Below are 12,062 nucleotides of genomic sequence, written 5' to 3'. Positions count from 1 at the left end.
CTGAAAGACAGACACGATCCTTGGCAGACCATCTCTGCTTCTTCAGCAAAGTCCATTCTGTTGGAGCTGTCAAAACACACACACACACACACACACACACACACACACACACACACACAAACTTTAAGAATTGCAGTGTGTAATGGCCGTGAAAATAACACTAGCTATTGCCCAGTTGTCATCTGACTCGAGGCATCGGGCAGCTGGAGGGTTCAGGGTGACTTTGATGGTTGAAATTCTTAATAAGTGAAATTAATCCCGCTCTTTATTAAGGTCACTCCATAATTGGCGTTGAATGTCTGTGGGATTACGAGCACAAATCCTCGTCTGTATAAACACACGCACAGCCACATGCTCTTGCGTTGCAGGATATGATTCGCAAACTCTGTTATCTGTCGACTAATGCTGCGATTTTCCCGGGGATACATTCTGATGGGACAGAGTGACTGCTGTCCGCACAAGCACGAATTTGTTTTAGCTGTAAGAGGCTTTTCCACACTGCCAACAATAGAAATCCAAGGGAAACTCAGCAGAGTTGTAATTAAAACAAAAACAAAAACAAGTAGATGTCAGTAGGAGCTTTAAAAATGTCTCCTTCAGTTAAACCCAAGCTTGATTCAGTCTTTGCCCTCAACTCACCAGGAGTCCTGGACAAGTGGTACCACTTACCGTATGCAGGATTTGCCAAAGTGTTTGCTTGCAGTCCTACAAAACCCAAGTAGTAGCTTAACGGGGATGTTCTTAGGTTGAATGCTGATTGGTTAAAAAACTGGCCTGAACGGGAAAGGAACTGACATTGGAGTTCAACACAAAGAGGCAAAAGGGTGAAAAGACAACAATGGCTGCTGTGGATGATTTTTATTGATTTGAACACACTTCGCTCTTTATAGGTTATAACTTTTCTCTGTAACTGGAGGAAGGACAAACAATGGCTCACGCAAGAAGAGCCCACACACCACTTGTTTTCATATTTCTGTGACCTGCGTGAAACATCTGCAATCAGCTGTGTATAGGCTCTGTGAAGATGTCCTGGGGGACAAAAAAATTCAAAAAGATAGTCTGCATTACAAAGGAAATGAATAAAGGGACTAGAAGATGCTATAAAGTGTGCGTTTTTAGAGCTTTGCAGATGACTAAAAGCATTTTCACACCTGACTGGTTTGTTTGGACAGGTGAGATAGCTACCAATTGGAACCTGGTGAGAAACAACTGGACTGAGACTATATTTCCAAATGTCATTTTGTTTACTGTGGTGCAGTCTAAAAGCAAAAAGAAAACCACGATGTTATGTGATAGCAGATGTGTGATTTTAGCATGAGTGGAAAGCACAGGAAGAGCAGCGTGATCCGCTGTGAGTCATGAGGGTCCTGATGAGGCATCGAGGATGAAGGATTACATCAAGAAAGCTGCATTACTTAATAACTTTGTTTATAAAACATCAGTGGGAATATGATTCATATCTTTATATCTTTCCTTTGGTCTGGGTTAAATGAAGCACACTGCACCAATGAGGACATGAAAGTTGTGATGCAAGCTTGTTTTTTTGTCCTAGCTTGATGGGAGCTCTGCTGAGAGACAGGAAATGAGGGAGAAAGCTGAGGACTGACATGTAAATGTTCTCATAAACAGACAAAAAGAAACTTTTTTAATAAGAAAACTAAACTCTTTATAATCATAGCTCCAGGATTATTCATTTTTCTCTTTTGACGTCAGAGGATTATTTCAGAGAACTGAAGTTACGTCTTTATTAGCTGACTTGTCTGTCTCATTTACTGTGCTCATTTCCGTTTCTATGTTTTCTTCTTGTGGGCCTTTGTGCAGGCCCTCAGTTCACTCATTGTCTGAACCAACTTCATATGATCTTCTCTGCTGGCTGAACTGTAGGTTGTGGGGCTGCGGTGGAAATGACCACGTTAGAGACAACCACCCCTTCTCGCTGATGTCACACAGATCCAAAAGTAGAAAAAACTTTCTGAAGCATGAGCTTTTGAATCATTGAGAGTACTTGTACATAGACTGACCTCATTATTTGAAGCTATCTTTAATATGAGCATGCACAGCTATAGCAGTATATTTATGACAGAAACTAGGTCCCCTTTAATAACTTTACAGCCACTTGCTGATTAATCAGCTGCTTGGCTATCAGCTGAGTGTAATCTTTAAATACCCTCAGGCATGCAGTGCAGCCATTATAAGTGCGTGATACATTCCTCCTTCGACTCTTAACTCGATCCAAGACGAAGTGTTTCAAAAACTAAATGTGTGATTGCATAAACGGTTTCTTCAGTATCAGGGTGAATCTTTGAACTGCAAACAAATGCAGCTTCAGTGACTTAAATTTTATTTTAAAGAGAAAATGCAAACCCTAATTTCTAAATATTATAAAAAACGTGTCTGTATTTAGTTTGACTTTGTTGGTAATGTTCGCCTTTTTCTGCAGCATCACTCTGGATCTGTTTCTAAGTGTGTGTGTGTGTGTTTGTGTGTATTTAAACTCTCGGTTTAACTAACATCCTGCCTGAGGTATGACTCAAGGCAATTTCTCCTCATTTTAGCTCAAGCGATGCTCTACGTGTGTGTAAATACAATATCTCTGCTCTGCACATGCATCAGCAGTCTCCTTGTGTCCAAGCAGCACTTCCTATGTTTTGAAACACAGCATCATCACCAAATATCCACACGGAGGCAGAGTCACGCAAAAGGTCAGCGTCAGCCTCCCACCTCGTGCCCGTTTGTCACCGGGCTCTGCCCTTCCCTGTAGCAGATGTGTTAAGCAGCACATGGCCTGGTGTGTGGGCTGAAGCTTAATTTGGGATTAACACTCAGGATATTACAGATTACCTCACTCTGCGTTTGACCTTCTGTGTTTAGTCAGCCAGCGTTGGATGGATGAGCTCTTATCTTTTAGTAGTTACAGCGACTCAATCTCGCCGCTGAGGCCGGAGCCTCTAATGAAAAGCTCCCAAAGATGTTGTGTCACGCTGTCAGCATGAAAGCAAGGATTACACATCACAAGTCTTTTGACTAATTCACAGATATAGTGGGGGTTGAACATTTAAGAAGTAATCAGCTTCAATTCATAGATTTCCGGAAAGATGTTCGAGTCACAAAGCAAACAAATAATTTCAGTCGCACACGGCATCGGTTTTGATCGCAGATGTACTACAAGTGTCAAAATGCTCCAAGCGTTAGAGGATGTATCTAAGTCAGTTGTGTCAATATGACGCTTTCCTGTTTTTTTTAGGAATCCATTAGTGTTGGACCAAAAAGATTGTGCCTCTTTTCTTTATTCAGCTCTTACTTCAAAACGCTTTAGTGCTCTGTAACTGCAAACAGTAGTTATGACAGGCTGAAATATCTACTACACACACACACACACACACACACACACACACACACACACACACACACACACACACACACACACACACACACACACACACATACCCCTGCTGTCAACTGAGGACCAACTGCCAGCTGCCCCCATACTTCTCTGTCCTCATCTATATTTGATGCACCTCATTAAAAGTTGATTGTGGAAACACTTCAGCATTCCCGACATTCCTTTTGATCCACTATTTAGTCTCCCTCAGCACTTCGGACCGAAAAAGTCCCCTCAGTCATGCGTGAGTCAGTTAAAGGCAGGAAACAGAGCGCGTGAGGAGAGCTGAAGACATGCCAACTTATCTGTAGTGCGACAGCTGGTCCAATACAGCTCATAGTTGAGAGCAGGCTAAACAAATGTAGGGAGATTGTTCCTTGCCGACTGTCAGTCATGTTGCAAAAACCAGTGAATTTAAATTTCCAAAGCAATAAACGTTCAGAGGACGGAGAGGGAAAAACAGATATGGAATTTTTGGATGGATCTAGTAACTTGTGTTAGTATTTAGCCGTCTAATCCTACCCTGCACTTTGGGAGATCAGCACCAACCACTGCTAGCAAACAGTGCTTTCCAATATCAAACTAAAACAAATACCTTTGAGAGTTAAAGTAAATTTAATGGTAAGGTAAGTAAAGTGCACACATATCCACCGATTAATCAACAGACCAACAGCATACCAGGTGACATTTAACTTAATATGTGGGTCTGTGGGGATTAACTTGCTAGGAAGCAGTTTTGAGTGGCCACCCAAGGAGCTACAGCTTCTAGTCTACAACAAGATTAGTGTTTCGGGCTGATATACCACTAAGGCTTTACCTCAGTGAAATTTACTACACGTCTAAAACAAATCTTTTGACAAAAATACTAATAAAAAAATTAATAATCCTGCTCTCATAGATATGTTTTCCTTTAGTATTCCTCAAACAGCTGACCTTGAAGTTCTAACACTTTTCTACGCGTGTTAGAAGTGGTCACCTTTTGAAGTGACGTGCTGCTGCGAGGCCTCTCGTGCACGAATGCAAACACGCACACGGAATAAAGCATCTTAAACAGCTTGCCTCCCTCGCTTGAAAGATGCATGTTTTAACCCAACGCCGAGGTCCCATCAATCGTGTTGAAGGCCACAGTCACACACGCATATACGAGTACACATACTTCACTGTTTGACTGTTTCGCTGGGTAAATATTAAGACCTGCCTCTTAGGTAGCCGTGTGCATTAATATATGTCACCTGATGAGAGTGTATGTGTGTTCTCGGACGTTAGCGTGTTTAACATTGTGTTTACTCTGCAGAGCCTCAGCTGAAGGGCATTGTCACGCGGCTCTACTGCAGACACGGCTTCTACCTCCAGATGCTGCCGGATGGCACCATGGAAGGCACAAAGGACGAAAGCAGCTCCTTCTGTAAGTAAAGGAGGACAGACTCTTAGATATTGTTGCTGTACAAGGGTTCTATTTCATGCCTGAGTCAGTACATGCACCTCTAGGAGTTTCCCCTGCTTCCATGTCAAAGTGTGTTTAAATGGGATCTTCCTGGTAAGACAGATTAACATCCTGAGAGCACGCAGAGGCACGACAACCCTGCCATGCTTTCTGGTTTGATTTGCACCAGGATCGATCAGGCTGAAAATGCATGCACACTTGGCGAGGTGGACTAGGGGAACAGCTGCCAAATGGGATTCATTCTCATTGCATAATATATCACAGAAGATCTCTGGCACTGATTAAGCTCTTCAAAGACATGCTTTTAATTGTTTTGCTTACAATCATTCTGACCTTCAGGTTGTAAGCCTTATGTGCCTATGAATAACTCATCTGTGAGTATACACACTGCAATGTAAGTGTGCATGTTGTGCTCTCAGTTTCAGGCACAACACCCTGAATTATTTAGGTACATGTCAGAGTGCAAGTTTCCAACAGAGTTCAATGAAACATTAAAGGGTCTTTAACCTGCTGGGTCCATGTGCTGTTGGAAGAATCCGTAGCAGCTAATATTCTGGTGTATTTATCACTAGTAAGTAGATGTCATGTGATGTCTCCTAAATGTTCTATCCAGGCAGTTCAATCACCACACAGACTGGATGTTACAGTGGTCACAGCTGTTCATTGGAACAACGTGTCAATGCTGCCGCCATATCGCTCAAGGGGAGACAGGCTGTCTAATGCATGCACGTCTGCAGTCTTTACACAATTAAAAATCCTCATTAATCACTGATTTTTCAAGTAGCTTTCAAGACAATTTTTTTGTTGTAAAAATGGTTTTTTAGCAACAACTCTTAAACCATTGGAAGTCATGTTTATTTCCTATTAAATGGTGACACTTGTGAGGAAAATACATTTGTTAGTTGAGCAGCAGAGTTGTTGGTTGAAAGATGTGGGTTGCACCTATTAAAAACTTCCCAAATCTTCTCTGCCAATGCCAAACAGCTTAATCTGCTACTCCCTCTTCTTTGGCGTCGTTCAGTTGATTGGATGGTTGAAGTATGAAGAAACAAGAAATTTTGAAAATTTTGCAATAATTTTACAATATATTCCTTTAAAAAATTGGGGCCCTCTGTAGCATGTGGAAGAACTTGTGGTGATTTTCGTTGGTAAGTTAGCCATTGTTTGTTTCTGTCTATCTGCTGGTCTGACTTTTCTCAGCTTCAATCATGGTTTTTAAGAGAAACTTAACACCCTTTAAGGCACAAATACTGTAACTGAATTATCCTGTTAAATTAACACGCTCGATCTATTGAAAGGATATTTCCTACCTAACTCTAATGTTATAGTTTTATTGTTAGCAATAGCTGCTAACCGCTACCCAATGATAACTTAATAGATGGCTAATGTGGCTACTGGATAACTGCTAACAGTCTTTGCTGGCTGGGTTAATGATTATGATAACTGTTTAATGCTTCAGTGTTGTTGAAATGGGAGATTCTCTGACCTCTCGAAATTCCTCATGAAACAGCGTTCAGTGTTGTGAACACTGACTATTGTTCATGTGTTCAGCTGCTAGCGATTCAATTTCTAACTATAGTATTTCAAAACTACTTAATGGTATCAAATAACCACTCTGAAGATTTTATTGAAGACCTACAGTTCTTAACAGTCACACAAAAACCTGCTGTCCTTCTTTGGTTGCTGAGTTTGTGATTGTGCACACACACCTAACCCTGCGAGGGGCATCGCCTAGAACATTAATGACTCAAAACATCCTATCCCATGATTCCCTAGAGTCTCTGGATGGACTCCAACCTTTCCAAAGAGATCAATATTATATTACAGGAAATCCCTGATGTGGCAACACGGCAGCTTTTTTCTGTCAAAACACCAGTTTGGGTGGGAAATATGAGCTTAGCACAATTTTGGATTTACACTCTACACAGGGAGGGGAGAAAATCACACGTTGACACTCAGCTGTGGTTCCCCTGTACAAGATTATATTTCAGCATTCTATTAAGACGTCAGAATCCTTGTGGCTGCAGGATTGTTACTGGGTTGGAATAACCTGGATCTAACCTTGAGGTGTTCGTTGTGAGGTTTTCCCCTGGCATTTGTCCTGGAGACTAGCTTATGTAACTTGGCAGGATGATATTTGCTGATGGGAAACATAGCAGCGCATAAAGTGTTTATTTAGTGAAATAAACAATGAGTGAAATATTTCAAGACAACTCTCCAGAAGACTGATTCTCCAGATTCTCACATAACAATCCCCGGGACTGTTATCCCTGAAAGCTGGTTTGGCACCGAGGTTATGAATCCTCTAGCCCAAGGAGGTTGGTTAAACACCTCCATAAAGTGATTAGATCTGCACTCACCTCTCCCTCTTATGTAACTGCACACCTACGCTGAGGCAAATGTCGGCTGAACATTCTGTCTGAAGTGATCACATAATACCGCTGGGCACATCTGAAGGCGAACAGGGCTCATGCCCAGACAGATGTAAAGACGAGCATTGTGTAACAGCACCCCTAGCGTGCAGTGGCAATAAACTTCAGTCGGCGGAGGTCAGACCGCAACTTGTTTGCAGGGGTTAATTTTTATAACAACACTAATTCCATCAATGCCAGTATCTGGTGCATGGCTTCCCTGAGCTGTTACATTTTCAAAGGCGGCATGTGATAAACTCTGCAAAACCCAAACTGTGCACTTACAGATTATTTATTAATTCAAGCAAACAGTCTTCTAGAGATTGACATCAGTGAAATAGAGTATCAATCAGAGACACAATCATCCACCTGGCTGCACAGAACATTGAATGAGCAGAAATTGCTGTGTGAGCATCAACTCTTATGAACTGTATGAGTGTGTGTGCATGAGAATGTGTGGAAATTCAGACCATAAAATGCAATGTGACCGACAAACAGACACCTTTTGCTTTAACTCAGTTTCACTCTTGCATATAGAATTCACCTGTTTTTTTTTTTGCTTTCTTTTTTTTTTTGGTGATACATTGGGCTGATCTGACCATCCAATGCAGAATCACGATACAGCCAGAGAGAATACTCTTGAAGTCGCGTTGATAGAATCTCCTCAAACCTCCTCAGCAGCCGCAGAAGGAAGAGTTATTGTCTCACTGCTTTTGTGACCAGCTCAGATCCTCACTGACGTTGAGCCCCGGAAACTTATTCTCTCCTCCTGTGGAGAGAGTAACCCAGCAGTGTAACCTGCTTAGTTACACACTGAGCCCAAAAGCCATTCGATTCTACCAACTCTGTTCAGTCTGTCCATTGTTACTTTCTCTCTTGGTGCTGCTAAAAATGAATTAGCTGTGACACTGGGACTTTCTGTGTGCTTGGCCTTCTCAGATCCTGTTCTCACTCCCGAGGTATCAAATGCTATAGATGGTAGAAGCTGTCAGAATCACAGAGATACACAGAAGGCATCCTTTAGTGTCAGTTCCATGAACCACTGGCTGTGGCAAGAGTAAGATAAATCTCAGCGTCCCAACTTGACACATACATTTTAAAAACAGCTGATATTTTTTTTTGTTTAGGAAAATTCCCAGTAGCTAACTGAAAACTAGGAAAGCATATGAGGAACTAACTTTCAGAATAAAACATGAAGTAAACACAAAGGACAATCCCCCCGTAGCAGGAGGAGGAAGAGGACAGAAACAGGTATTATTCCCAGTCTTTTTACTTTACATCTATCAACAGATACCCCTTATCCCAAACTCTACACAGGTTACAGGTGATCTATCTTAAGAAGTAAATGTATTTGGACTTTGGAAATAGACTAATCACTGCCTAACATTTAAAGAAAAAAAAATCCTTATTGATCATGGGGACAAAAGCAAACCTTAACCCAGGTTTAGGGGCAAGATTAGGGTGAATTGTTGGAAGTTAAAGTATTTGTAATTTTTTTCTTATATCTGAAACAGATCAACCCTTATATGTAACAATAGCCACCTTCTACCACTCATCAGCCTCATTTTCAGCAGTGATTATGCACCCCACTGAAGTGTATAACACAAAAGTGTGTAACACCAAAAAAGGCCAAATCAGCATCAAATGGGATAAATAATTAAGGGAGGAACAGGGAAGTTCATATCTGAGGCGCTGGCCCATGCAGCCAGCTGTGATACTCATCGGCTGATCTCCAGGATGAAACTTTCGCCTGTGACCTGCTGCAGTGAACGACCTCCAAGGGGCAGGAGGGAGCCCGGTCCATTGGCTCCCTCTTGTCACCTCTCTACCTGGGGTACCAGGCTTTACAGCAGCTACCTTAACCTCCTGTTTCTCCTGGACCCAAATGTGTCAGGAAGGCAGGACACTGAAAGGAAAGCCAAATGGAGGGAAAGAAAAAGCTGGGAAGAGGTACAGAAGCCCTGAGGGGATGTAATAGAACAAAAAGTGACAAGAGTGGCTTTTGTATGGCCTTGGAATACTTTTATCACTTTTTTAAAGCAAGCGGCTTCAGGGATTTCTTAACTAGGTGACAGAGGAAGCTGTCACCAAAGCACACTATATTTTTGCAAGTGAGAGATTGGTGGAAACAAAGAGGATCACAGAGGAGTGGAGAATGGGAAGACGGGCCAGAGCAAACTGAGCCAGTGAGACAAGATGGGCTGGCAGAGAAAGAGAGTAAGTGAGACGGAAGGAGGGGGGGAGACGTGAGGATGACGGTGAAAAAGGCAGAGGGACAGGAGGGAGTGATGGGGAGCACGAGGAGCAGCTGGCATACAGCTGATGGCTCCTCAATCACTGTGTCTCCCCCCTTTGGTGGGAGGTCAGAGGAGCTGCCCCCCTCTGCTCCTCCTCTCCTCTCTCCTTGCCTGTTCTTGGCTCTTCCAGGCTGTTATATAATAAAGCTGGGAGAGGAAAGAGGGGAGGGAAGAGGAGCAACTTTAAGATTTACTTATCTTTTCAATGGAAATGAAGTTGCTGTACTGTGTGTTGCTCTGACATGTTTTAGCCACTTTAATAGAAATCAATTACACTTCATAGTTGGTTGAACATTTGTTTAAGTGCAACGCAGATTCTTGGGTTTTTAAACTTTCCATTCATTTGAAAAGTTCATGGAGACTCTGAATTTAGTTGAGATGACCATTAAAAAAAGTTTAATTATTTCTGTAATGATTAGAATTTTCTTCTAAGTTGTAAAGATATGGGAAATAATTCTACGTCTAGTAGGGCTGCCACAATTAGTTGAGTAGTCACGATTATGCCGACGATTTTGTCGACGACTTAATTAATAACCCTGTTACCGTCGTTTGAAGCTCTGTAAGATCCTGAAAGACACAGGAATAAGTAGTAAGATTTAAGAGTGTAATAATGGACTGAAACAGAAGATGGCAGCAATGCATCTACAAGGATGCCAGCTGCCATTAAACGCCAAAGAAGAAGAAGCATTCCCCGGTATCATAGCTATCCCAGAATTCATAGCGCGAATCAGCCAGTTCCAGTTTCAAACAATTGCGGCAGCTACTTATTTTTAATTTGACTCTTTCTGGGTCTCTTAAGTTATTTTCAGGTGAGAATGTAGCTGTGTAAACTTCAAATATCTGCTTGATTTATCAAAACATCACATATTTGTAAAAGTGCTCTGGCATTTTTGGAGAAGTCTGTTAAGATAGCTGACCGGGAGGTCAATGTTCACCAGAGCCAGCGAGAACACCGAACCCCGGGCACATAGTTTTCAGGCCCCCTACAGTCTTTCGCTACTCAGTTTAAACATGATATATAATTCACTTAGATAACTTAAAAATGTTATTGTTTGGCTTTTTCCAGTGTTTTATTTGTTCCTGACCAACTGAAAGTACCACCAAAGGAGCAAAGAATGCTGGTAACCGACATGTGTCTGTGCTGGAAATGTCAGATGATTACCAATTTGTCCAAAGATGCTAAGGACTAAATCCAAATCAAGGGGTGATGACCAAATTGCTTTCTACGTAAACAGTGTTTAAGTTATGGATAAAATTGTAACTTGAATAATGTGCCTCTTCAGGAATTTGAGTGGTTTGACTGTACTGCTGCCAAACAACTGTGGCTACATTTAAGTTACATTGTGTTCTTATAAATGGCCTCGGGCCATTTCGAAAGTGTTTCAAAAGGTCACATGTACCTGATGTCAGTACTGGTAAAAAAAATCTGAGACAGGTGACAGAGCAAAGGAAGATTTAAAATACCTTAAAAGAAAGAAGGGAGAGAATAAATTCTGTGGATAGGTCATGAGGGATTGATCTTGATTTCCTTCGGGGGACGAAGAAAGCAAAAATCCCAGAAGGAGACAGATTGATGGACACAGAGAAAATGGAAGAAAAATGGACACAAGAGAAAGATAGATGAAAGCTATTGACTCTCAGCGTGTACATCGGGAAGCCATGAGGAGGAACTTGATTCCCAGGCTTTTATCCACTGTAATTACCATCTCCCACAGTTGGAAGGAAATTTTACTTATCTCGCTTTGCACTCTGGAACAAGTCTGTTCTTTTTTTCTTTAACTTTCCCCCAGTGCTCGATAACGCTCCTGCGCAGAGGGCAGGGAGGCAAAAAGCTTGAAAGGCAGATGAGGGAAGCTCAGCTCTGTGTGAGAGCTGAAGCATCCAAGGATTTCCTCCTTGGAATATGTGAATATTGAAAGCCAAAGCTCCATCTGACAGATGAGGAGAAAGGTGGAAAGAGTAGCAGAGCGGGCTCACAAGGATGAGAAGAAGAGCATGAAGAATACCAAACAAGAAGAAGTGAGGATACGAGGCAGAGAGAAGAAGAGAGAGCGATGAAGAGCCAGACAGATGAGGCTGCAGGGTAAAATAGGACAAAGATGAATGGGAGAGCATTGGTTTCACAGGATGGGGAGAATGACAAGAGGCAACAGGGGAACTGAAAGGGAACAAATAAGGAAGAAAAATGGAGAGATGTGTAAAAAAACCCAATAAGATAAGAAAAAGGGACGTTAATTCATGACAAAGAGGGCTGAAAAGACAAAAAAAAAACACCAGGGAAAGAGAGGAGAGAGATGGATGGAAGTGAAAGGAAGACAGATAAAGGCACAGAGAAATCAGTTATGGAGAGGAAGGTCTAGAGGGAAGAGGTGGAAGTTAAATAACAGGACTGTGAAAGTAGTTGTCTTGTCATCAGAGCCATCGACCACTGGGGAAATCAGGCGTGAAGCTCAGCTGCAAGTCATTTAATCTGCTCTTGAGCCATTAAAGCTCATTTCTTTCCAACACAAATGACAACGTGCGAAGAG

General features: G+C 42.0%; 1 protein-coding gene across 2 annotated transcripts in view; it reads left to right on the top strand.

Annotated features, from left to right (window-relative positions):
* fgf11a (fibroblast growth factor 11a) overlaps nucleotides 1–12,062 on the top strand; it is a 111,630-nt gene that overhangs the window by 50,255 nt on the left and 49,313 nt on the right. For both annotated transcript variants that reach the window (XM_082528181.1, XM_082528182.1), the window contains exon 2: nucleotides 4,677–4,787. In XM_082528181.1, the coding sequence (XP_082384307.1) occupies nucleotides 4,677–4,787 (111 nt within the window). The remainder of the gene's footprint in view (nucleotides 1–4,676; nucleotides 4,788–12,062) is intronic.

This window comes from Aulonocara stuartgranti (genome assembly GCF_965226115.1).
Source record: "Aulonocara stuartgranti genome assembly, chromosome: 3".
NCBI lineage: Eukaryota > Metazoa > Chordata > Actinopteri > Cichliformes > Cichlidae > Aulonocara > Aulonocara stuartgranti.
Note: the sequence above shows the minus strand (reverse complement) of the source record. Positions and strands in the feature narration are given on the sequence as shown.